This window comes from Genypterus blacodes, unplaced genomic scaffold (genome assembly GCF_046128005.1).
Source record: "Genypterus blacodes isolate CSIRO-AG114 ecotype Tasmania unplaced genomic scaffold, CSIRO-AGI_Gbla_v1 ptg000054l_1, whole genome shotgun sequence".
In the NCBI taxonomy this organism is placed as follows: Eukaryota; Metazoa; Chordata; class Actinopteri; order Ophidiiformes; family Ophidiidae; genus Genypterus; species Genypterus blacodes.
This window is the reverse complement of record NW_027466866.1, coordinates 2405517-2432741: the sequence shown is the minus strand read 5'-3', so window position 1 is coordinate 2432741 and position 27225 is coordinate 2405517. Positions and strand designations below refer to the sequence as shown.

General features: G+C 47.0%; 1 protein-coding gene across 1 annotated transcript in view; it reads right to left on the bottom strand.

The window, feature by feature from the left end:
* The window catches only part of nr5a2 (nuclear receptor subfamily 5, group A, member 2), a 57165-nt gene extending 31073 nt beyond the window's left edge, over window positions 1-26092 (bottom strand). The window contains exons 1-4 of the mRNA XM_076151269.1: window positions 25389-26092; window positions 22761-22879; window positions 19214-19355; window positions 12056-12765 (exon numbers count right to left, since the gene is read on the bottom strand). Coding sequence (XP_076007384.1) covers window positions 12056-12765; window positions 19214-19355; window positions 22761-22879; window positions 25389-25470 — 1053 coding nt within the window. The 5' untranslated portion in view covers window positions 25471-26092. The remainder of the gene's footprint in view (window positions 1-12055; window positions 12766-19213; window positions 19356-22760; window positions 22880-25388) is intronic.
* Between the last annotated feature and the right edge of the window lie 1133 nt (window positions 26093-27225).

Below are 27225 nucleotides of genomic sequence, written 5' to 3'. Positions count from 1 at the left end.
AGAGCTGCATACTTAAGAGACACACGTTCAAACGCTTGTAGGCAGTAATCTCCATACCTGCACACACACACAGACACACAGACACACTCGTCCTGTTTTATGCGTACCTATCCGACAAACCTATATTGTTGTGTTTGTCGGGCGTAGACTCCATATAGGGTTCTTGGCTGGAGGCACCCATCACAGAAACCCTATTGATCCACCCCACACTCACACACACACACACATACACAGGCACACACACACACTTTCACGTAGTGTTTAATCTAACAATGATCCTGAACATAAACCCTCAGCCAGGATTTCCATGCTGTGCAATCATTGGTTGAGTTAATGCTGCAATTTATGACTGTGTTTCTGTGGGCTGGGGGTGTGTGTGTGTGTGTGTGTGGAGGCTGGGGCCGCGGGATCAAAGGGTGAGGAGGTGAATGTGTGTGTGTGATTGGGTGGCTCCAACTGCTGAGTTTATGTGCATATGTGCATGAGTTCATGTGTGTTTGTGTGTGTGTGTGTGTGTGTGTGTGTGTGTGTGTGTGTGTGTGTTAACATTGAGGTATTGCATTGGCGTCATTCTGCCATCATCACTGTGAGATGTACAGGGCAGAAAGAGAAAAAAGGATTTATGTGCATGCACTTACGTATGGATGTGTGGTGTGTGTGTGTGTGTGGTGTGTGACTTAATGATAGACAGCGGGAAATGACCTCATCATACTTGTCTGGCTGGCTGGCTGGCTGCCCGTTAAGGGGACGAGGAGACGAAAAAGAGAGGAGACAACCGGCTTAAAAGACTTCAACTTCCTCTCTCTCTCTCTCTCTCTCTCAAGCATACACACACACACACATGCATCAGCTATACATCCTAACGCACCGGAGAGACCTAAAGCTGTTTTAAAATGCAGAGACAGACGCGGTGACGCTTTCTGTCAGACAAAGGCAGACGCAAATTCCCATTAGTGTTGGACGCTCTGGGATGGGTCGGGTTAGTTTGTTTGTTTGTGTGTGTGTGTGTGTGGTGGTCAGTGTTGTGCTCTAGAGATTACTGGGATCGCAGCTCCTTTATACACCGCAAATTAAATATCTTGGATTGAGCGATGTGAGGGCGAGGGCGTGCGGTGCAACATGTGTCGTATGATGTCTGGGCCCTGGGGCGTAAAAAGGGGGAACTGCGGCTTTCCACCTTAAAACCCTTTCTTAGTTCATTTCTCTCACTTTAACGGCATTGTCGACACCTCTGTCAACGAGTCCCTTTTCGCCACGTTACGGTTTACCGCTCATCATTGTTTCAGCTCGTGTGCAAAGCCTCTTTTTATCCCCTTTAAGAGGCCGCGGTCCTAAAGGAACGCGGGACGCTGTAATGACCATTACCGCCTTTATTTCATATGTATGGAATCATTTATCCGCCGCTCGTGCCAGGTTCGGAGTTATGGCTTTTTATTGATGCCGAAGATGGAAGGGAGAAGGAGACGCGGCTGCGACGGTGCGAGAGTCGTTAAAAGGAGCCGAGGAGCCGAGGGAGGGAGAGGAAAAATTAAGACCCGGGGCAAAGAAAGGAATGCTTAAAGTAAAGGGATCGGGAACAGGTGGCTTTGTCCTACTTTGTCGGTGGGGGCCGAAGCCATTTTCTCCGTCGGGGGGCCTGTTTGGCATACGGCCCCCCCGTTGCAATTTCTCGCCCGTCGTCACGGCACAAGCACAATGTCTAATGTTACACCTATGAACCGCACGCATCAGTCATCGCCGCGCAAACCCGACGGTCGGCCCTTACAGTTGAATATAAATACCCCCTGTTCTCTTAAAGTGTAAACCAAGCCGGCCCAGCTTCTCCGACTCCGACTCCGCTCACTGTCTTCTCTATTGTCTCCTGGACGCTCCTGACTGTCCCCCAGTCCCCCTGTCCCCCCTCCAAACTCTCCAGCTCCCCGGCTCCACCCGTCCAGAATAGACAAGCTGTAAATAAGCATCAAAAATAGACATCGAGGGGACAACTGTTGACAGCTCGGTGACGGAAGCGGCAGACGCACGTCCAGCCTCTAAGGCCGGACCAGATTACAGGCAGATAATTGAGGCCACGCAACAACGGAACATAAGACGCTCCAGGCATTCTTCTGTTGTTTTTTTCTTTATTTGTAAAGCCAGCTGAAGGGACGCGATCCAAAAAACGCAGCCCAGGAATGGAATCGTTCGCAGAAGATCGTTGCTGACTGAGCGGCAGAGAGATTACTCAGCGTATAAACGTCTGATTCCTCCTATTTCATATCGTCGTGAAAGCTGAAGGATAATGTCACTTCACTGTTCTTTCTTGGTTGTAGCTCTTGTAAAGACGAGATACGTGCAGACACACACAGGCACACACACAAACACACACAGTCATACACACACAGGCGGGGAAGATAAATTAGCTGACAGTTCTGCATAGTTGAGTGCGGTGAGTTTAGTTTAGAGGTCGAGGGTCGGCGTGAGGCTGCAGCAGCCACACCTCGGCTCCTTTGACCCGGATGAAACCCTATAGCCCCGCAGCTATTTACAATCCGCCGCTTCTGTCTGTATATTTACCGCTCCTCCTAACCCCCCCCCCCCCCCCCCTCCCTGTCAGATAACAATACTTTTACAAGATTGGCTGGTACTTTGTGCTTTCTTGCTGCTGTGATCTGTGAGACTTGTCTTGATGGGAGACACTTTGCTGAGGCTCCTGCACGAGCCGCAGCTTAAACGTGGCTCATAAGGCACAGCGGAGAGAGAGAGAGAGAGAGAGAGAGAGAGAGAGAGAGAGAGGAGGAAGAGGAGCATGGAGGGGAGAAAGTTCCTTTGTACTCGGGGCGTGTAAAGTGTTTGCACGCTGTTGAGTTGATTTGTTCGCTCGTCTGACTAAATCAAGTCTCCGTATCGCTTTGTTTGCTCGTTCCTTTTGTGTCTCGTTCCCCCCACTTCCTCTCTGCCTTTTGATCGCCCCGCTCTCTCTGTGATGATTTGACTGACTGCTGCCAACTTATAAAACAACAACTGTGTTAGTTTGGGGGCCACTGAGGCTAACAGCACAGCCTAGTCACCTGCGTCATTGTCTTAACAAGCAGCATGACCTGCCAATAAAAAAGGCTTTTACCCTGATCGTCTTCAAACGAGACTTAAACACAACCTGCTCTTTCTCCCGCCGAACGCCCCAAAGTGCTCGCAAATGCCATTCCGCCTGTGTTTACTTGCTAAGAAAATGGAGAACTACAGAGGAGGGAGGGAGGCGATTCTTTTTTATTTATTTATTTATCTATTTTTTTTTTGCTTTTCTTTTTCTACTGCCTTGAAGAGGGGCGAGATGAGACGGAGACGGACAGGGACAGATGGAAGTTAAAACGAGACTTTGGCACGTCTTCCGAGGGGTCCGGCGCTGCTACGGTGGCGCGAATCAATGCAACAATGTTTATCTTTGCTTATCATCTATTAACAGTGGTGTTACTGTTACACCCCCCCCACACACACACACCCTCCCCCTCCCCCTCCCCCTCCCCCCTCCCTGCCTGCTCTCACAGCAAGCCTGCATGAATGAGAATGTCAGGCCAATAATGAAACAGTAAAAAGTAAAAGGGGAAAGGAAAAAAAAATAAAGTGCCTAAGTGAGGAAGAGGCATGAGGAAGAGGAAACGTTGCTGAGGACAGATGAGTCTATCATTGCCCGGAGCTCCGTAAACTTGTAGCTCGTGACAGCCTTTTATCCCTCATCAAAGCAACAAGTGGATGAGCAGACTTTGCTGGTGCTGAAGGCCCTGTAGTCTTCCTCAGCGCTGCCGCTCCTCTGGGATCAGTGACCTTAAATCTTCTCTTTTAACAAGTGTTCTCCTGCGCTTCCTTCCGGCCCCCTGCGGTCTCCCGGGGTCAGACCGAGGGGACCGGTTTGGGTTTTTTGTGTGTGTTGTATTTGGAAAAAGGCTGATATCTTAAAGCGAAACTCACCAACTGTCAGGGGACAGAGGAGGATGCTGGGAAATTTTTTTATCCATCCACCAGCCAAAGTAGATGGTGCTGGAATATATTCAGACGCTGGTTATGCTGAGAAATATATGTTCAATGAGGAAGACTAGAGAGTGTAGTGTGTGTGTGTGTGTGTGTGTGTGTGTGTGTGTGTGTGTGTGTGTGTGTGTGTGCACATTTCTCCTGTTCTCCCAAAAATTCGGGAAGGTCATTTTTCAGTATTTATAAAAAAGAGGGAGTTCGCTGCTCCATAATTTATGAATGAAAAGAGGCTTTTGTGAGAGGACGCCCCCCCCTACACACACACACACACACACACAAAAACCCCTCCTGCACCAAACCGGTGCTACTGATCAAACAGATATTGTTACCACTAAAATAGAAACACAGGCGGCCTGAAGACCTGACAGTGAAGAGGAGTGTGTGTGTGTGGGAGAGAGAGGGGGGGACAGAAAGACAGAAAGAGTTAAAGAGAGACAGAGAAACAGAGAGAGAGAGAGAGAGAGAGAGAGAGAGAGAGAGAGAGAGAGAGAGAGACTTCCAGCCAAAATAAACCCTCACTACTTTTCTCTCTTTATTTCACAGAACTACACTTACAATCGAGGATTTGTATGGCACAGGGCAGTCTGTGTGTGTGTGTGTGTGTGTGCGTGTGTAGTGGGCTGGTTGCAGGGTGGGGGGGCAATGTATACTGTGTATTTGTGCATGTTTTTGTGTGTCTGTTGAGGGGGGGGGGGTCAGTCATCATCTATCACTGGACAAATGCTTGGCTGTGGGGGGTGTTGGTAGCAGTGTATGTGTGCCCGTGTGTGTGTGTGTGTGTGTGTGCGGCCGTGTGTGTTTGGGGGGGGGGGGGGGTGTTGGCCAGAATGCTGCTGCTCCTCAAATGAAATAATATATCTTTGAAAGCCTACGCCCCGCGCCGGGCCCGGGCCCATATATCAAGCCCCAGAGCGTCTGGTGGATCCGCTCCAGGCCCATTAACCTTCCACCTGTTCCCCCCCCCCCCCGACCCCCCCACCCAGCCGACCCCCCACCCCCACCACGCCACACGCGCGCACCCCCACACAACCCCACCCACTGGTCCTCTGTTCACCCACACCTCCCTTGTTGTCCTTCACCGTGCCCCCTCCTCCTCCTCCTCCTGCCCTTGGCCGTGGCTTCTCTCTGCAGACTCTAGTTCATCTTCCCATTTAACCCCCACATCCCTCTCTCCCTCTCTTCCTCTCTCCCTCTCTTCCTCCCCTCAGTCTCTCTCACTCTGTCCTTAATTATCTCCTCCTCATCGTCTCTCTTTGTCTCGCTCTCTGTCTCTCTCTACCTCTCAGGGTCGTTCGGCCTACTTTTGCTCTTCACGTTTGTTGCAACATCTCTCTTTCTCTCTCTTTGTCACCAATCTCTCCCTCCCTCCCTCCCTCCCTCCCTCCCTTCCTCCCCCTAGTTGTCTCTCTCTCTCTTTCTCTCTCTCTCTCTCCGAGTCAATAAGACTTCTCACTCTAAATCTTTGTTGCTCTTCTTCTTTCTTCGTTGTCTCGCTCCTCTGTCTGTCTTTCATCTCTCTCCGTCTCTCCTTCTGTAACTCATTTAAACTCCCGCCGTTTCTTTTCCTCCATCGATCCTTCTCCTCCCCGTCTCTCTCTCTCTCTCTCTCTCCCTCTCTCTCTCCGCACCACCTTTTTTTCCCAACTAATCTGAAGCGAGTGTTACGGGGAGGCAGGTGGAGACGTGAGCGCGCCTCTGTGCGCGTATGCGTGTGTGTGTGTGTGTGTGTGTGTGTGTGTGTGTGTGTGTGTGTGTGTGTGTGTGTGAGTGTGTGTTGGGGGGTTGCAGCACAGCCTGCAGAATAATTCAAATGCAATGGACCAGGGACACAGTTACAAATCTCTGCCAAGTGCAGGCGGACGCCAAGCCCGTTGCACTTGCCGTTTGTCAGGGTGGGGGGTGCTGGGAGGGCTGAGTTGACCTCTGTGACAAGAGACACTGCATCCTTACGCTCTTTGTGTGTGTGTGGGTGTGTGTGTGTGGGTGTGTGTGTAAGGCTTTATAGGTGTACCACTTCCCAGGGTTCAGAGATCACAATGAAAATGCCTTATTAATTTCCACTCAGTCAGGGGTGGAAAAAAAGAGCAGGGAGCCGCAATCAGTAGACACACACACACACACACATTATCACACACACTCCTTGTACCTTGACACTAGGCTAGTTCAGCATAGGTCACAAAGAGAAAGGTGAGTGTTCAACCTAAACCCCTGCCCTCCCCCTGTCCTTTTCTCCTTTTCCTTTCCTTGAATTCCTCCTCTCCTCTGTCCTCTTCTCTCTCTCTTTCTCTTCCCGTTTGTTTCACCTCTGTGTCTCCTCGCCTGTCCTTTCCTGTCCTTTCCTCTCCTCTCCTTTCCTCTCCATCTGTTTATCCAATATGGCTGTTCCCGTCTCAGCTGGGAGCTTTCCCAGGGAACACAACTTCTAATACAGTTCCTCTTCAACTTAATGGCCCTCGGTTCTGCTTTTACCATTCCCCCCCCTCCCGCCCGCCGGTCCCCCTCTCCACCCGCTACACGCAGAGACAAGAAGACAGAGAAAGAGGAAAGAAAAAAAGAAGAGACAGAGACAGAGAGGCCGAGAAAACCTGTCTGGATCCCCCCAAAAACTGTCCCCAGATGACTAAAATAAACAGTGGAGCCACATTTCAAAACGTCACGCTTCTTTTCCTCCCCGATCCTCTTTTATCAGGTGGATGGACTAAATATACGTCTACGGTTTCACTGCAGGTTACTGGAGACACTTTCTACACAATTCTGTCCTCTTAAAAGGGGGACGTGCGTTTGGAGACTCACGTGTCACGCTGTACAGTATCGGGACAAAGTGATGAAGGCGTCTAAGGGGGGATGAAGATGAAATGGGAGGGGGGGGAGAGATGGGGGGGGTTGCGTAACAGCTTCGATCCTCGTTGAAACACGGCGATAAAAAAGCCCAGAATGGTTCGGGGTTTTTATTGTGGCTGTTGGCTGGACGCTGCGGCCGTTTTTCAGGTTGTCTCTGATTTTTCTGCAGCTCGTGAGCGTCCCCCCCCTCCCCCCCGGTCCCCCCCTCTGGTCCCCCCCCCTTTCTGTCATCGGGCCTCATGTTGCAGGTTTGACATATTGTTAATACATGTTCCTGTTTCGTTGTACTTAGAAAACTCACACTAACTTTCAGCAAACTGTATTTTTCATTTTAAGGGGACGTAATTGACAGATTTTCATGTCTCTACTTTCATTTGAGTATCAAATTGTGACATTTTTGCATAATTTTAATATGGAAAAAATCTCGTCAATGTCTCCTTAAAGATTTCATGCAAAGGCCAGAAATCCCTAAATATCACTTTGAATACAAAGGATATTACGCAATAACGGCAAAACACTTGATTTAAGGTGGACTTTCCTCCCGTATGACTCACCTGCCGTGATAACTGTGTTTACTGTAAAGTCCTTTTCATATGTGTGTGTTTTCCATCATCTCATCAGCTCCTGCGTGTTGTGTGTTGACACGGAACACAAAAGTGCTGGTTGTCCCCGAACGCAGACACGCATCCCTTTATATTAAGGCGTGCAGAGAGGAAAGGGGGGGGGGGGTGGGTGGGTGCGCTGTGTGGCTGTTAGGAAGGTGGGATATAAACACATGAATCATCAATAGTCCCGATCACCGCGCGAAAATCTCCCTCCCATTGTGTTGGTGGTGGGAGTCACGACAGCCATGCCAGCGCTGGAACAATGGCAGAGAGGAACGCTGGACCCAACTATGAGTCACACACGCACACACACACACACGCACACACACACACAGGCAACAAGCCTCAGTCTTCCTCCCTCGTAGTCAGAAGCATAAACAGGAACATTAGAGGTGTTTTTAAATAATTATTTCATTCTCAACTCTAGATTTGTTTATTTATTCTAAAGTTTTGAGCTGAGCTTTTTTCTGTTTCGCTTTTTTTTTTACAGAGTCGTTATTAGTTAAGTTTCAGTCTTTAACTTTAACTTAAAAGTAAATAGGTACATATTATGTGATGTTCATATATATTCATGTTTTGTCATCTCAGATCTTATAAATGTCTCAAAGTCTAAAACAGATTTGACAGAAATTCAATTATAACGTTTTGTCATCCTGCTTCACTGACTGGCAGAGTTGATCCAAAGTATTCAGGGTTTAGAGATTGAAATCATCAATCAAGCTTAAAATAAATAGTTTTACTGTTTCACATTCTCTTCTACTGTAAAATCGTAGTATCTGTTTTACAACAGGTCACATTGTTGGGTTGATGACACTGATGATGTCCTGGCATGAGGTGGTGGAGGTGTAAGGGTGTGTGTGTGTGTGTGTGTGGGGGGGGGGTCATGCCAGGACAGGACAGGGTAGAGGGGGCAGGGGGGAGGGGTGTGTGTGATGGCAGAGTACCAGCCTCCTGCAAAGTGAATCCTACTGAGAACATGAGAGCACGTGTTTGACTGTGCGTCAGAGCAGAACACACACTGCAACACACATATATACAGTGAGCACTAATACACCCTCATACATGGTAATCACACTCAATTCTCAAACTCATAGACAGAAGACGACCTACACATTTGGTACACACACACACACACACACACACACACGTTTCTATAACTCTTAATGTTTGCAAAGTCTCGCTCTCAGTTTTTTTCCAAGATTTACCAAAAACTACACACTCCATTGGAATATGAACTCATACAAAGACCATGAACAGGGTACGACACCGATACAAGTTAAAACACACACACACACACAGACAGACACACACACACACAGCTGTGTTTAATCCACATAAATGCATATAAAATACGACTTTTACCCAAACAAAACGTTCCTAATCGCTCCATTTTTAAACCATTTTCAAACTGGTGCACCAGGCCAACGTGTGAAACCAATCAAGGCTGAAGCAGGTTGGCATAAAGGAGTCAGCTACACACACACACACACACACACACACGCACACACACCCTCATTGCGCTCAGATCCAAGGCGTTAGAAATAAACGTCCCTTTGCGTAATGCCTCGTTCCCAGAAAGCGTGCAAAAGAGCGTGCGGCATTTGAAAACAATGGGGGGTTCTCCTTAGAAGGTCCTCCTAATGGCTAAATATTTATGAGTCCCGTGACCGAGGCCAACTTATGGAAACTAAATCTTTAAACACTTTTTTTGGCAGAGACCCCTGTGAACACCCTCCCCTCCTGGCTCGATTACCGGACTGAAATTCTTTTGTTCTGACTTGGCTAATAATAGCACAGAAAAGGGGGAGGGGGGGGGGGCTGTGCGTGATGTGTGTGGGGTGTCCGGGTGTCTTAATGCGAGTACGTGTGTGTGTGATGAAACTGTATTTATAGCTTCCTACATCAATGCACTATTCCTGTGTCCAACTCTTAATTCTACCCTGCTTCCCGTCTCTTTGGTTCCCAGCTCGACCGCTCGTCTGATAGCGATCTGTACACGAGCGGGACCAATCAGACACCAGGTTGGCTTTTGATGGGCTTACAATTTACGTGCAAAGTGGAACACACACAACACCACCATTTGGTAGGTGTGTGTCGGTGTGTTTTCAGTATTTTAATATGCAGAGATGTGAAGCCTAACCTCACTAATGTGGCGATGTTAGTGTCAAATGTTTCAGCCAAGGAACAGAGCAACAAGACCACAAGCATGCATTGCACCCGGCCCTACATGCTACACACACACACACACACACACACACACATACACACACACACACACACACACACACACACACACACATACAGAGCGACAGATATACAAAAGCAAAATGGAGAGGGCAGAGGTCGTGAATGGGTCTGTCCATGTAATTTGCTTCTGAGCTACAGCAGCAAACACATAAAACAGCTGACAGAATAAAATACACACACACGCACATTACAGCACATTTACACACACACTAAACAGCCAACAGACACTCCATTGTGATTAAAACATAAATCAAAGTGGTGCGCATAGAAAACAATGCAAAGGAGATACGTTTATAGTTTATCAGTATTAGGATTTGTCCTTTCTGCCATTAAAAGCAACATTGCGATTCATATTGATTACACGTGACGTGTTGCGTAATCACAGCATTAGGTGAGCCTGCCCGTTGAGGAAATGCACGGTGAGGCGTTTACATGCCTGAATAAATCCTTTTACAATCTCATAATCTAGGCCGGCTACTTGGAGTGAACGTACTGCAATTTGTGCCAATTTCACCGGCGCTAACGTGTGTACATGACGCTTAAACGGCAGCGTAATTAAAGCTTTAAAGCGCATGGAAACATACACTGATTGACTTTTTCTCCCCGGCACTGAGGTTTCTGCTCACCACTCGTCCCTCACTGTTACTAATGAGTAACGAGCAAGGAACTTGGAGGAGGAGAAGGGGATGAGGGGGGAGGGGAGGAGGGGGTCTGTGGGAAAAACTGTCAGAGCCACAGCAAGTGCATTATTTTTCGATCCCCCTTGTGCTTTAGATAGCTCTTTAAACCAAAAAAAAAGAGGAAAAAAATGGGGGGTGGGTAACCTCATTTAACAACCCCCCCTCCCTCAGCTCTAATGGAAGCTGTGCAACAGGAGCAGGGGAGGTCTGAGGCAGTTAGCAGGAGTAGGAATTGATTTCTCCCACATTGAGCCCAGGTCATTCTCTACCTTTGTAACAGGCACCCGGGCCAATTACTCCACAGCTCGGCTAATATGTGTAGTCATTAGGCAAACATAATGACATTTCATTCAGCGGGAAATCAGGGAGTGACTGAATACGAGTGGCTTAGATAATTGAATTAGAATACGGCCGGGAGAGATGGAGAGAGGCTTCACAGCCGAGCAAAAAATGATCATTCACACTTAATGGGCAAAGCACACACAGAGTTATTAGCCGCGGCCACACCCTGCCATGCATCTGTGTGTGTGTGTGTGTCGGGCGCACAGTGAAGTGCGGCGCAGCCCCGGATGAATGCAAATGCAGATCTCCAAAATGTCAACAGCAGGCCCGGAGGGGGAGGGGAGGGGGGGGGGGACACAAACCCCACGCGTGTGCTAAATGTCAACATGTGTTTTCAAGGACTCTTGTCTGTTCTGTAATTGGCTTGCGTTTAATATTACATTTGTTTCATTTGTTACAATCCCCCCCTTGAAAAATGAATGAGAACGGGGAAAAAAAGGAAAATATTTGGAGGGAATTTTGCATCATGAATATGCAGCTGAGCTTTCTGACAATGCCACGCGAAACACAAAGGAATCAGACCACAGGAAGAAGAACAGGTGAAGCACGGATTCATCAAACAGCTTTCACGCCGCTCTGATCATTAACCTTCGTTCAGAGCGAATAAAGCTGCCGGCGCGCAAACACACACACAAAACTCTCCCTTCAGTGCCGTGATGCATAAGAGGGGAAATTATCGCGTTTTGACAGAGGCGCTGATAGACGCCTGCGATTGGTCGCTGGAGTTGGAGGTTGATGAACAAAAACAGAGGTGAGACTTCGTAGACGAAATCCTCCCGAAGCACTTGGACCGAAGATTAAAAAGCTTCAAAATGAGTCTCGTTGTCTGATTTGTTATGACTCAATCCTTTGTGTGTGTGTGTGTGTGTGTGAAATGATCAGCTCTCTTGGATTTCATTTGACCCCTGCAATATGCTAATAGGGCAAAGTGTCATCATCACACAAGCTGTGCCCACTTAGATCTGAGGAATGTTTCAGCCAGAGACAGGCAGCTCACAGAAAAACCTTCAGACTAGGACCCTTTGTTACAGAGACGACTCAAGCTCACAGGAAAAGTTTTCGCAACTCACAGCCAAAATGTGTCACATGCAAATATAAATACGGCTCGCTGCTGAATTTTGATCAGGCAGTTGGGGAAGACGGCCACCCCCTTGTACATAAAAGAGCAAGATTAAAGGCCCGCTGGAGATAAAGGGACGAGGCAGGTGATGTTCACCAATTTAGCATTTTAACAAAATGGCCACCAGAAATGAAGAACCAAACCTTATAGAACACAAGGACCTTTGAGTAGTTAAAGAGCTGCAAATGGGATTAAGGTTTGAAAATGGCTGCACATACCTTGAGTTCACGGAAGAAGAGGCTGCTGCGCGCCCACTCCACGATGGAGAAGAGAGTCTGGTCGGCCATCTTGCACATGAGGCCAAAGGTGTTGAGCTTCTCGTGCTTGCCGCGGCTGGCCTGCTCCTGCTGCAGGTAGGCCAGGATCTTGGCCTGCACCTGCGGCTCGTCCGGCTCGCACTTGAGCAGCTCGACGATCAGATGCGGGAAGCTGGGCGGCGAACCCGACTGGTAAGCGTCGACATAGGCGTAGCCCATGATGGACTCTGGCGAGCTGGTGTACGGGTCTGGGTACTCGGACTTGATGGTGCGCGTGCCCTGGAAGTGTCCGTAGGCCGTCTGGTAGCCCTGCAGGCTGCCGGCGTGCGGCGGCATGGCCATGCTGACGGGCGAAGTGACGAAGGGGCTGCGGTCATAGTCTGTGGGGGGCAGGGCAGTGGCGTGATGGTGGTGGTGATGGTGGTGGTGACTGGTGTGGTGGCCGGTGTGGTGGCTGAGGGGGAGGCCTTTGGAGGCAGCCGAGTGGATGTTCTGGATGGCCGAGGAGATGGTGAGGTCAGTGGGCACCGCCTGCATCACCTGGGTCATGGCCTCGATCTTCAAGCCGTTGGCTCGGATCAGCGCCTTCTTTTGCTGTTTGAGGGCCCGGTCACGCTTGTACATGGGGCCAAATTTGTTGCGGCCTCCACGCATGCGGTCTGCCCGGACAGCTGACGGACACACGGGACAGAGGAGACAAAAGACACAAGACAAAATTAGGGCTATATTCCTTTGAAGCAAGAGTAGACAACGTGTAGAAACCCCATTTTTAACTCGTTACTACTGAAAAAGGAAAGTGAACTCTTCGTCTGCAGCTTCTATGTAGGGCAGAGGCGTTCCCATGGCGATTGCAGTTGACATTACCCGCTGACTTCTAAAGCCTGCAGGTCTAACAGATAGTGCAGTTACTCATTGACCAAAGACATTGAATTCCATGAATTGGTTTGCTGTGTCATCAAGGTACAACTAACATCTTCTACCACACAGGATTCACACAACACAGGATACACACCACACAGGATACACACCACACAATGACTGATAACAACTAAAATCATGATAATCTTTCCAAAACGCTCCATGATCACACATTAAAGAAAGGTTTTTTCCATGACAAACCCCATAAAAAGCCTGCAATGGCTGACAATGAGTAAATTTGGGGTCTCTTTTTTCCCCTAATGAACCAAACATTACCCCCCTACCTCCCTTACACAGCGGGATCCTGCGTGGAGGATCACAACGTGCGCGTGTGTGTGTGAAAGTGTGTGCCGGGGGTATCTCTAATCAACCATCCCAGGCACACGGCGGACTGTTACGAGGGGCCATGTGTGATCTCGCCGACCGCTGCCACAGGGAAGCCGCTCCGCTGTCTCTCAGTCAGCAGGGTTGGGGGGAGGAGGGTGTGTGTGTGTGTATCTTAATTATTCATATTTAATTACCTCTTACTCTGACGAGGCCCAGCGTGCAAAGAGCTATCAGACGTCTGGGAGACTGAGGCAACACACACACATAAAAGAACACTTTGCTCACTAGTACCAACGCTGTATAATATCACAGCCATCTGGTAGGTGGGCAAGGTAGACGAGACGATATGTGGTGAAGAGGCGGTGAAGCGAAAGACGGATTGTCCAAGAGTCCCTGTGGTCATTTGTGTTTAGTTATTGATGAAATGTGTGACTGAAATTTCTTGTCTCTTGTCTTGTCTTCTGTCTTCTAATAGTAATCCCTATTTTTCACTGTGCATGTTGTGTCTAAGAGTGTTTGTTGCATGTCAGGTTGTGCGTTTGATTAACGCTGTATCTCTCATTCTCTTTGGCTGATGGAGGATGCGTCTCAAATTCTAGGACCGATTGTGTATGATTGTTAACTTTTGCAACAGCCCAAAATTACTCTGTGTGTATGAGCCTTGTGGCATGTATGTGTGTGTGTTTCTGTGTCGATGCAGTGGCTGGATATCATTTTAAAGATGGTAGTTTAGGTATAAATTATAGACGGGGAAACATCCTGCAGCACAGTGAGGAAATGAAATCACTCCCAACGTCGCGCTTCATGGAGACGTTACATGAGGTTAAACATACTAACTGCTGCTCTCACCGCGTCTTTATCCACATAATCACACAGATGCAAATATAACGACACACACTCGCACACACATAAACACACGGCCCAGATCACACACATCCCATAACTGATCAGACAGCACGGCCAGCCTGTCTGACAGACGACGAATTAAATTACAGAAGACAACTGAAGATGGTGTGCGTGTGTGCGTGTGTGTGTGTGTGTGTGTGTGTGGAGAGAGGGTGGCAGAAATCCAAACTGAAGCACACACACACATACACACTCACTCACTCACTGAGCTGCCTTGGGAGTGATTTTAATGACCTCTGTCACACAAATGTGTCTGTCACTGATCTGAGAGAGGAGCCGAGCGGGACACACACGCACACACACATACACACACATGTACATATACAATCACACCCACATTCTCACACACTCACACCCACACTCACACCCACAGGCTGACTCTTGATAATGCACTCCCACTTATACGCACGGTAAGCTTACATCACACACAGGACCTGCCAGTTCTGATTGCAGAAAGATGGGAACACGCCAAACACACACACCCTTTCACCCCCCCCTCTGATGGTATGCATAATATGATTTTACACACACACACATGCTTGAGGTCAACTTAGGTGCCCACTCATTAGGGCTCGGGGGAATAACGTGACCATTAAATAAATTGATCACAAATCAAAGGAGGCGAAGGAGGCAGTGGCAGTGGCTCAGTGGGTAGAGCTTCCGCTCGGGAACCGGAGGGTTGCCGGTTCAAGCCCCTGCCGAGGTGCCCATGAGCAAGGCACCGAACCCTCAATTGCTCCCCCCTCTGCGAACGGTGGCAATGTAATGTAAGTCGCTGGGGGAGGCAGTGGCTTAGTGGGTAGAGCTTTCGCCTAAGAACCAGAGGGTTGCTGGTTCGAGTCCCTGCTGAGGTGCCCCTGAGCAAGGCACCGAACCCCCAGTTGCTCCCCCCTCTGCGAAGGATCCCAGTCAAACGTATCCATTATACATTATTGTAGGGAAACTTTAACTATTAATGATTCCTGCACAACAGCGTAATTAATGAGCTGAGAAACTAATAGTCAAGCCTACTGGGAAAACAAAATTAGGCCCCGACTGCCTGTCTGTCTGCCTCGGACCCAGGGACCCACAGCACTTCATGAATATCAGGATTGGATTTTTGGAGGAGGGGGCAGTGGGTAGGAGGGTGTAAATCTTCACCACACACAACCACACAGACACACACATACGCGCATACACATACACAGTCTTTGTCTCTAATTAAACAAGGTGATTTGCATGCATGTAACACAGATTAATATGGCCCAAAGGGGGAGGGAGGTCAGTGTGTGTGTGTGTTTGTGTGTGTGTGTGTGTGTGTGAGGTGGAGTAGCAGGGATAGGCCTTAACGTTTGCAGTGTTAAAAATGATGTCAAATTAAACATTCTGAATCGATACTGTATATTGATTAATACAGCACAATAACGATTCACTTTGAAGTGTGACGTCTTTAATGAAGACCAAGCAGTCACTTCAGAGAGCATTCAGTTAAGCATTATAACAAAACTATCAACTGTAAATATGAGGAAATCTTTGAACTTCACTGTATTTGTATGAAAAAAAACATATTATTGTGGCATCCTGTGAGTTTTGGGGCTAAAACCAGGCTGAAAGGTTAAAAGGCCTGATGCGCTCTATCCACTTTGCATTCTGCTGACTTGTGTATGTGTGTGTGTTTGTTTTTGTGTCTGCGCACTCACACACACACACACACATCCATAAACTCACCAAATGACCCGACCAAATGCCCCTTCCTCTTCCCCCAAAACAAGCACAGAGGTGAATACTGTACATACACATCCAAAGACACACAACACATCCCTCTGCACGCAAACACACACACATGCCTACCACCTACACATAGCCCCTAACAGATCCCACACACACACACACACACACACATACATACACACTCTGAGCCCTCAGCGCTTATATCCTCTGATTTATGGTTGTTTAATATACAGGAATATTAAGTGCGCGTAGGTGAGGATCCCTGTCGGCCGTCGGCATATTAATGGGTCCCGCAGAGCCCTGCTGACACCCTGTTTGTCATGTCGGGGGCCCCGGCCTCTACTCCGGATGCGCCCTATTCCGTGCACACACATGAATACCTATGATACCTATGCATAAGTAATGGGACAGCTCTCTGGCTTCCAGCGCAGGTACTGGGAGGCTGATGGAAGACGAGCCAGAGAGAGAGAGAAAGATGGAGACAGGAGGCGGAAATAAAAAAAAAAAAAAAGTGGTGGAGGCAGCGGGAGGAATATACAAACAGTCACTTAGAGGCGCTAGATTCACCTGGATCGCTCTGCAGAGGGGTTGGGGTCAGAAAGTGACGTGTAGAAATTGTACATTTAAGGTCAGAGTGACATATTATCTTAAACTGCCTCTTAGTCGCAGCAAAACAAGATTTAATTTATTGTCACACAACTAAATTGTGCTTATTTTGAACCACTTCATGTGATTTCTGTTTCCTTATAGAGCATTTTGGAAACGGCAGATTCAAACCCACAATGTAACCAATACAGGCGCCTGGATGCAGGAAGTATGTGAGGAGCGCCGTGAAGCGTGCAATACCAGACGTCACGCACGAACAGCGAATCACACCGCTGGGAGCTGTTGGGCCTGCGGCTCTTCATCAGCTTTACTGGATGATGAGCTGACAGCTTAAACCTCGTCTTTGTCTTAGTTTATAGAGTTGAATTTGTACATTTAAAGGGTTAAATCTGTGGCTGTTTGCGGCCCTGGAATCTCTCGGCCCTCGAGAAAACCGAGGCGGCAACGGGCATTTTGTTTTGGAGGCTGTAGCTTGAGGATCAGAGGTCAGAGGTCACAGGACATGTTTTTGGTTTCAGCTGCCCCGGGGTCACATATGATTGGATTGGATTTTGGGGGATGGGACATGGGGGTGGAGATGTACCAATACTGACCTGACACACACACACACACAAACACACACACACACTTCATGCAAACATCATCACTATCACCGTCACAGCAACATCAAAACTGTGCAAACTGTCCCAGCTGCTGGCAAATGACCAGAAAGGACATAAGATAGCACGTGGAGGCAAAACACACACGTAAAAAAATAGAAAAGGAAGAAGAAAAGGAAAGAACGCAGTACTTTGGTTTATATTTGGTTTCCAATCCGCATCCCAACTTCACATATTGCTGCAAGCTGCTGTGTGTGAGCGCACAAAGCTAGCGAGTACAAAGTACACGACCCTAAACCTCCCTTTCGCTATTACACACATATTTTTTTAATCAAACGACAGCTTTTTCCTCTTGCCCGTGGCCTCCTGAACACCTTTTTGGTGCTTCTTATGAATATATGTATGTGTTTACCAGCCAGCCTTTTCTGTAAGTGAGTGTGCGTGTGTGTAAGTGTGTGTGTGCGCCTGTCGAGGGGTTGTCAGCCCTGTTGTATGGGAGGTCTTTACTGGTTGTGGCAGGAGTCGCCCACCGGAGCTTCTGGCCGCTGACAGAGCGCTGCAGGCTCCGTCTTGCCCCTCGAGCTGAAAAAAAATCCACCGCCAGCAAAACAAACGAGACACGCCCCCCCCTCTCCCCCCTGACCCCCCCGCTCCCTCATCCCCTGACCCCCCCTCTTCCCCCGTCAGCTGGAAGATGACAAGCGGTGGGAATGTGGTGCCCGCCGGCCATTCAGAATTATCAGCAATTAATGACAGCGTGCATGGACGGTAGAGGGAGAAGCCTCCGGAAAGACATTAGTGAGGCCGTCTTTGTGTGACTTCTGCCCTCTCAGGGTTTGATTGCTTTAATACTTTAACTCTTCCCTTTTTTAATGAGCTTTAAATTACAGAGAACTACACAAAGTTAAACCAATCTGCTGCGTTTTCCTCACTGAAGCCCGCTGAAAGATAACCACCTTATATTTGAAACGGGTCGCATCATCAGCCTGTTCTAGTTCATTCGGAGCTTCTGCCGAGTGGAAATAGTGGATTTTAAATATTGTGTTTGAACGTCAGAAGAATCCTGGTCGCCGCCGCCGCCGTCCTGTCAATTCTGGATAAGCGTGTTTGAACAAGTTTCTGAGCCGCGTTCAAATTAAACACAGAGGCCTCGAGACGGGCGGCCAAAAGTATCATAATTACCATCCTCACCCTGCCGCCAAGTTTAATATTTTATCTATTACACCGTCTGGCAGTTGTAAGTGTGCAGCAGCTACCAGATACACCCGCTCCAAACTCCCATGATCTTCCCCTACACACACACACCCCTTTCCAAAACACTAATAGGCGTTATTGGTTTACGTTGCGTATTAGGAGACATGACAGGTTTCACTCCACAAGGTTACAGGCAGACGAGGTGAAGAGGGAGAGATGACTGCGATTTTCACTGCCGCCTCTTTAGATAAATACGATCGCCTCCTTTTCACGCGGCAGAAGCGCGTTTTTGTCAGGAGCAGCACGCCCGGATGTCTCCATGTCTCAATTTGGAATGAAAAAGTCCTCAAATGCTAATTAATCATGAAAGAACCCCCCTCCTCCGCTCCCCCCTCCCTCCTCTGATAGGAGCTGAGAACGTGGCTGTGATAAACTAGGCTCAACATCAAATGAATGTTTATTTCTCAACATCTTTTCTTTAAAACATTTTTTTTAAAGCAGCTCAGTGGAAGTTGGGAAACAGTGAACCTGGCTGTGATCGAGACCCGCCGCCATCGCTTTCCCCCCCTCCATCCCTCAGAAAGAGTGATTACAAACAGCTTCTCCCGCCGCACAGATATGCTGGGAAACGAACTATGATCGCGATTTGACTTCCCAGATCAGGTCAAATCTGGTATATTCTCATTCTGCCTTGAGCCCTTGAGCAATACATTTAGAAACACAGGGATGTATAATGAAGAATACAAACTCTGAGACATTTTAGAAAAAATATATGCAAAATCCACTCAACCCAACACTATTTGACACCCACACCCACACACAAACACACACTTATAAAAACACAAAGGTGTGACTGTACCTTCTAGTTTCATGCCGACGGTGAGGCACTTTTGGAAGCGGCAGTAGGGGCAGCGCTTCCTCTGGGTTTTGTCAATCTGGCAGCTCTGGTTCTCTATACATGTGTAGCGCTTGTTGTTCTGGACGGTGCGCTTGAAGAAGCCCTGTGGAGAGAACCAATTAAGACGTCAACCCGCTTGACCCCTGCAATGCCATGGTAATTGGCCCATTCACACTCCAGACAGATGGAGAGGGACAGGCTTAATGGGCACACACACACACACACACACACACACACACACACACACACACACACACACACACACACACACACACAGGGCCAGGCTGTGAAAGCTATATTCAGCTACATGTCACGATATAGACACACATGCGCGTGCACACACACACACACACACCCCCACACACACACACAAAGAATATAAACCAAGGGGACATATTTCTTAGAATACGGAGAAATTTTGGTGCTTGTACAAACTTTTTATTTTATAATTTAAATAATTCTCAAACTGGTTCCTATTCTTAAATAAATATGATACAAATAGTTTCAGACTTACATTTACTTCATACATACGATTAAACATCTTCTCTGTAGATGCTTTGACTGTTTATTATAAATTACAGAACATTGTTAAAAAATGTTTTTAAAGGGCCAAAAATCTAGCTCTGTCAAAATTATATAAAGCATTTCAGCATTTTCCCCAGTCACGTTAAGGAAGACAGAATTTTTTTACTCTCCATTTGAGTGCAGGACTCAAATCAAATAAAACCTATCCATTATTCACCGTTCTAGGATTGCTGAGGTTCGTACCTGCAACATGGAATTAATTATTGGAAGCGGCAGTGAAAGTCAAATGTATTCTAGATCCATATCCTAGAAGCAGAATCCTTAAACCTGCTGTTTAAAAAAATGCTGCTGTCCATATCACCGCAAAAAAACAAATTTAATTGACAATCTGCAAAAAAAAAGAGGAGGAAAAAACGACTTTTGTTTTGGACTATCAAACTTCCCGGTTTTGAAAGTTCCGCTCGGCACGCTGCATGATGCTGGAAAATATACGGCGAAAAATCCCAAATCAGAGTGAGAAGAGACCGAATATCACCGTGACGATACAAGGACGGACGGGACGAATGAGACGGATCAGACGGGGCCAAATCTCCTCATTTAGCAATAATGTTAACCAAAGCACTATGGAATCTCAGCTCAGGCGTCATCAGGGTCGTTATCACACACTGCACACACACACACACACACACACACACACACACACACTGCTCATACACACTTCCTTTAATTTCTAATATGTGCCGACTTGTACACTGAAATCAAATCTGTCTCATCTCAAATTTCCCCCTCCCCCTCGTCTTCATTTTGCTACATCCATTGTGCACTTCGGGTCTGACCTTTGACCTTCTTACTGGTTGCATGTTCCGCCTGCATTCTCTCATTTTTTTTTTTCAGGGTTTATTCTGCAAATTGCTGGATAAGTTTGTCAGCCCGAGCCTGTAAGTCAACAATGAGGGTCTCAGCTCCTCCAGTTACGGCGAGTTGCTGCTACTGCTGTTGTTGTTATTCCAACAGGTATGATGTGGTTCCATGTTGACTTAGAGCGGAGGGGAACGTAATATGAACTAACTGTCTGTGAGTATGAAGAAAGGGGGATGTGTGTGTGCTCTCTCTCTCTCTCTCTCCCTCTCTCTCTCTCGCTCGCTCTCTGTGTGTGTGTTCCTCAGTCCCAAAACTGGCATAAATCCTATTGAGACGTGTGATCTGGTGGGGTGAAGGGCGTGCTGGTGGTGAGGGTGTTAGGTCGGGACCTAAGATGTCTAGTTTAGTTGCTGCAAAAACTATTCCACCTTAAAACCAGCAAGATTAAACATAAGAAGAGTTTAATTTCCAAAACAAGGAATCACAAATCTGAGGGAAAGCGAAACCTGTCCCAGTCTTTATCTGATGACATCACACGTACAGATATTTGTGTGAATTGTTGGTTTCTATGCACAGCAGCTAATCAACCTCCATCCTCCTTTCAGACAGGCTGCGCTGCATCTTTAATGCCGATATCAGCCTGGAACATGTCAACAAACTGATATATCAGTCCAGCACTGATGATCACACTGACTGAATGCTCTTGATCGTAGAGATAATCAATGAGAAGCTTCAGGTAATTATCAATATGATAAATTTTTCATCAAGGATATGTAAAGCTTCGAAATAGACCTCTTCATCCACATCCTGCACACTCTCACACAGACACACACAGACACACACACACTCTCACATGCACACACCCACAGCATTTCAACTAAACCGGGAAACGTATGTGTGTGTGTGTGTGGATTGGCTCCCTGACACGCCGCTTCGCTGAGGCAGAAAAAGCAGCGGAGATGCCACTGACGTCTCGCTCCGAGCAAGTGCTTAGCATCTCAAGGTCATAATATGGGATAAAATCTATAACATCTGCTCTGAATAATGACTGCATAGGCAAGAAATGCAGGCCGCAGCATCAATACTCCGAGCTGCCATTTTACACTGAATAGTGTTAACACGTAGACATTTGTCTTTGCTTAATTTTGTGCTGACAGCTTTACTGGGCTAAAGAAAAGCTCGGCTGATGCCTATTAGCCCAGCGTGCAGGAGAGGAATGGGCAGAAAAGGAACAAATAGGTTGTTGACAGAGCTGAAATTCACAATAGCAACAGTTTGTTGTCTAATTGCTTCCGCCCAGCGTATTAACCTGCGTGTGGAAACACACTCCAGGCACAATAACGCAGTGTCAGAGCCAAATGAAGTCGTGATGAGAGTTTGAAGCAGCAGGACACGGGCTTGTCCAAATAGAGACGGCACCGCTGTGTCCTTTGCTTCCGGAGCGATCTGCCTCTCGTGTTTGCTGAATTAGAAAAAAAAATGCCACACACTCTCCGCTCACTGCTGGACTGGTGTTCTTTTCCTCCGACAGAGCAGGAAAGATCAACTGTCACAACAATATTTGACCCTTTGATCTCTTTTCTTTTTGCTTTCCTGTCAAGTTAATAATAAAGGAAGTAAATCCTTATACACTTGTCGCAAGTCATTGACTGTAAAAATATATCTACCTGCAATACCTGTCTGCACATGAACAGACAGGTTTATAGAAGTGAACTATGGCACTCACGCAAAAACTAAGTCTAAAGAACCGTAGTGAGCTTTTACTTTGGTGGGGCACCTATATGAAATATTACAGGAACATTACAGTCACACTAAAAGAGCTCAAATGTCACATGAACTTTCATTAATTTGCATTCAAATCTGTTAAGATACACACACAGAAAGGAAACTAGAAAGAGACCAAAGGAGATTTTCAAAATAATTTAAAGTAAGCTGTTCTTTTAACAAACTGCTGTGATGTCATTACCTTGACACTTTAATAGTCACCACAGGACAGAGACTGCAGACTGCATTTGGGTCTCTATATGGAACTAGGGAGTGATGGGTTGGGGGGTGGTGATGGTGTGTGTATGTGAGTGTGTGTGTGTGTGTGTGTGTGTGCGTGTGTGGTGGGGGTACCAACCTTGCAGCTCTCGCAGGTCAGGAGTCCGTAGTGATAGCCTGATACTTTGTCTCCGCACACGGGACACATCTCGTCCAGATCTTCGTCATAAGAGTAGTCCATCATTTTTAACTGGTGTGCTGCAGGGGGGGGCAAAGACAAGGAGCAAAGTCTATTTCAGTGCTGGACAACCTCTTTTCCACAACCCCCCCACTTTCATTCATCAAACTTTGGCCACCACAGGGAAAAACACTGAAGACAGACGATTTTTTAAAGCGTTCTGTGTGTGTGGACATATAGACGTTTAATTTGGGGAGGGGGTGGGGGGTTGCTGGATTTTGGCACGACTTTAAAAGCGCGCAATCATTTATTTCTCTTCTCCTATACGCAAAAGCAACCAATTTTTATTTTTTCGAAAAACCCAGTACGCCTGAAAGTTCATCTCATAAATATGGATGCGTCTAATCGCTGGGGGGAAATGGAGAGATATTAAGAGTTAAGGATTGGAGGAGCAAACGTCACCGCCCACAGACAGATGAAGACACAGAGCCGTTATCTCTGTGAAATAACATCCAAAGACGCACCGGGGGAGGTGAGAAAACGCGAGATTTGAACTCCAGCAGAGAGTCACGCACATTTTACGCATTTTACGCACGTCCTCCGCCATCCAAAGCGTGTTTAAACGCGGGTAAACCGGCACCAAAATGTGTCATTCACTCGATTATCTTTCTTAATCATACAGTCGAGCTCGGGATTATTATTGCACTTTACGTATATTTGTTTTAGCCTCTTGAAATGGTCGCGTCGATAAGCGCTCAGTGTTCAAACACTCGGCCTGACGTTTACAACACTTACAAAAGCATTTATGGCTGCAATCATAAAACAAAAAAAAAAGCAAAGAAGATCAAACAGAAGGAGAGAAACGAGTGGATGTGTGTGTGTAATAAAGTGGACGTGTTTAGCCTCCCTGCCTCAGGCTCGAACCCGCGTCCTTCAGCGTGTTAATGAGCTTTAATTAGACCTGATGTCTGAGCCGCTGGATGTTCCCGGTTGGAGCAACAAGTTCCTCCCGCTGCTAAACTCTCCCGTTTCTTTTCTACTTTAACGCGGTTTGACTCTGGGCCTGTTTGCTCCCGGCGACACACACACACACACACACACGCTCACCCACACACGCTTCGCCGATCTGGAATGTTGAATAAATCGAATAAAGATTATTAGCGAGAGATGAAGATGTTTCTCGGAATAAAAAGCTGATTTAGTAAAGCGAGCAGCGGAAATTACCAGAAAGGGCGAATGTTTTTAATTTTAAACTCCTTTTAAAATACCTCTAATTATAATGTGTTTCTGCTCTCTATTACGCAGGAACTAAAGCTTGTATTGTCTTAAAAAAAATTAAGTGGATGATGCCTAAATTGCAAATAAAGTTGTGACTGAATTGACTCGCCACTGCTCATTATTTGGCAGAGGAACCTCAAACACTCACGTCTCACCTGCTGGATTTCCAAACCCCCACAAAAAAAACTAAAACATCCAAAAAATAGTAGTTATAGGTAGTTCCAAGACGTAACAAAAAACCTCCTTCAGGTCGAGCTACCTTGTTCCTATACCTGTGAGTATATAAAGTCAGATTAGCGGCTCAGTATGAAGCCACTCCTCCATGTTATCAGCCTCCAGAAAGCAAAGCCTCCTGGCTAATTGATGGCCCGGTTCATAATGAACACACACACATTATCTGGAGAGGAAAGTCAGTCACACTTGGAAGAGGAAGAAAAAAACCGAATAAAAACACATCAAATTCGTGCAAAAATGTCACGAATTGATTCAATTTCCTGAAATCAAAGTGGCTGAAACATTCAATTAAAGCTGCAGAATTGAGAGCAAATCTAATCTGCACATTTCTACTAAAATACTGAAAATAATTCGACATTTTTCTCTTTATAAATATGCCAGTAAGTGAACATGCAAGAAAAACTCATTTAATTTGATTTTGCAATTCATTTTTTTACGCACGAATTTTACTGAATGAGGATGAAAAAAATGTCACACTTTTGAAATTTATCATCCCACAGTTGGAATTGTTTTACCTTCTTTATAGGTCAAATTAAAGCTTGCAAATGGTTCCGGGGTTAAGTATATTTTTGTGGGTAAATTTAACCAAAATTGAACTAAAACGACGAGTAGATTTGACAGGATTTGAATCAAATTGCATCCAGACTAAATCACGGGTTAGTTCAGTGTGTTGAGAGATTTAAAGTGCAGTCATTCTGTTATAAAATCATACAAACGTTCAAGTTGCACGCACTGATCGAGCGCCTCTCCTCGTTTTTACGCAAACATCCACCGTAAAAGTGACGTTTGCATCCGCACAGCATCAGCTTTTGGGGGAAATTTACTCTTTTTGCAAATATTAAAATAATTAAAACTTTCTGAAACATTCAATCTATATAATTCAACACTTTAACCAAACGATCCCCGGTCAGCGGCCTGCATATTCTGCAGAGATAACGGGTTCGCTTTGACTAACTTTGACTTGTTTGCGTAACTTTGCGAACTTCCAGCCTGACAAACGCTCCGTAAAGCGGCTTCAGTGACACGTTCTGACGGTGTGTATGTGTGATCGGTGTGTAGGAGATCGGCGTCTCTTACCTTGCATACTTCTTGGCATGTGCCCTTGTGCTCCATACGATCGAGACAGTCCAAAGGATTCAGTCTCGATTTTGGGCAGCATGACAGCGCTGCCTGCCTGAGCTGGAGACTCCGCACCGCCCGGCGGGACACCTGGACGGGCGGGGAGAGAGAGGCTGATGCTCCCCCCCAAGCACACTGCCGCAAACTGTCCCGAGCTTCTTCTTCTTCTTCCTCCTCCTCTTCTTCCTCTTCTTCTTCAGATCTGGATTTCTGACTTTATTTGGTATTTCTCTGTCTCTGTCTCTTCCGCTATAATAAAGAGGTCCAAATTGCGGGGCTACATAGCCGGCGTGAGTCTGCCCCGATTGAACATCACTCGTTTGTTTAAAATCTGCTTTAGTGCAGGAATAAAGCAGCCCGGTGCTCCACTCGGTACTAATGAAGGAGCCGCGGCGCGCTGATGATTGTGGAGATCAGGTTCTTTTACACAATCAAAGTTGTGCGCGGACAGCGTCCGGATCAAACGCCGGGTAGTGTCAGATCCTCCCCAAAGTCTTTACGCGTCACCCGCTCAACCTGGAATGCCGATGTAACTTTCAGGCTTAACACACATACACACGCCACGCGCATACACACACATACACACACGGACGCGCCGCCGGGCAGTCCTCTCTGGTGCGTAAGGTCGGTTTCGCTGTGTCGGTCGGGACGGTGTGGAGATGTGGAGACCTCTCCTCCTCCTCCTCCTCCCTCCTCCTCCTCCTCCTCGCGGCTTTGTTTACTCCTCTCTCTCCAATCAGGGACGCATGCGGCCGTGTGACATCATCCACCCCAGGTCCAATCAGCCGAGGAGACCGGGAAACATCGCCTCAAACCCCCGCGGTTCAAGCTCTCTCACCCCCCCCTGCCACCTCCTCCAAATCTCAGCTGTTTAATCCCGTTAATGAAGGACTTTAAAGCGGAGAGAGGAGAAGAAGAAGGAAATCCAGCGAGGTGATGCAACCGGGGTCTCACGAAGCGCAGACACACGGCGAGCGAGGTAACGTGGATCGGAGCGCGTTTATCCAGAGCAGCGCCGACCCACCGCTGCATTCAAGCACACACACTCACACTCACACACTCACACACTCACACTCACGCACGCTTATACCCCGTCCACATTTAAGTCTTTATCAGTTTATATTTGCTCTATAAATGTGGAGTTTTGTTATTTTGACTTCGATGCTGTTTTATCCTGCCGTTCTTTGATGCTGTCTGGGCTCGTAATGTACATTTGTAATTTGCCTTCTTTCTAAAAGTATTAAGCATAGTTAAGGACTTTGGTTGTATTTGTTGAATTTGTGGAATCCATAATCTTAAATTACTTTTTATTTTTGCACAACACAATCTGATTTACAATGAAATATTCCCTTCAGATTTTACTTTATAGAATTGTTTGGCAACTAAATCCAGGAGACAGACAACTGACAATAGGAAACAATGATCATACACACGCACACATACACATACACACGCACACACACACATACACGTACCACAAATACACGCATGCTTATTTTAGTTCGCCAAATTCTTCTCAGCCTGCCGGCTTCGGTGAGGATGAGGAAGGGGCACAGGTCAGAGGTCACCGCCAGGCTCACCTGAGGGGTCACGGAGGGAGCGCGCCTTTATGGTTGCTCCCGTCTGCCGAAATAACACAAGTCAAGCTTCTTAATGGACGAGGTCGGCGCATTACGTCATTTTTGATTTAAAGTATATACACTTCAGGCTCGTGTGTAATGATTTCTACATGAAATAAAAACAATAACAATAACTAATTTGTTGTTATCCGGACTTTTATCCGTATGTTAACCGG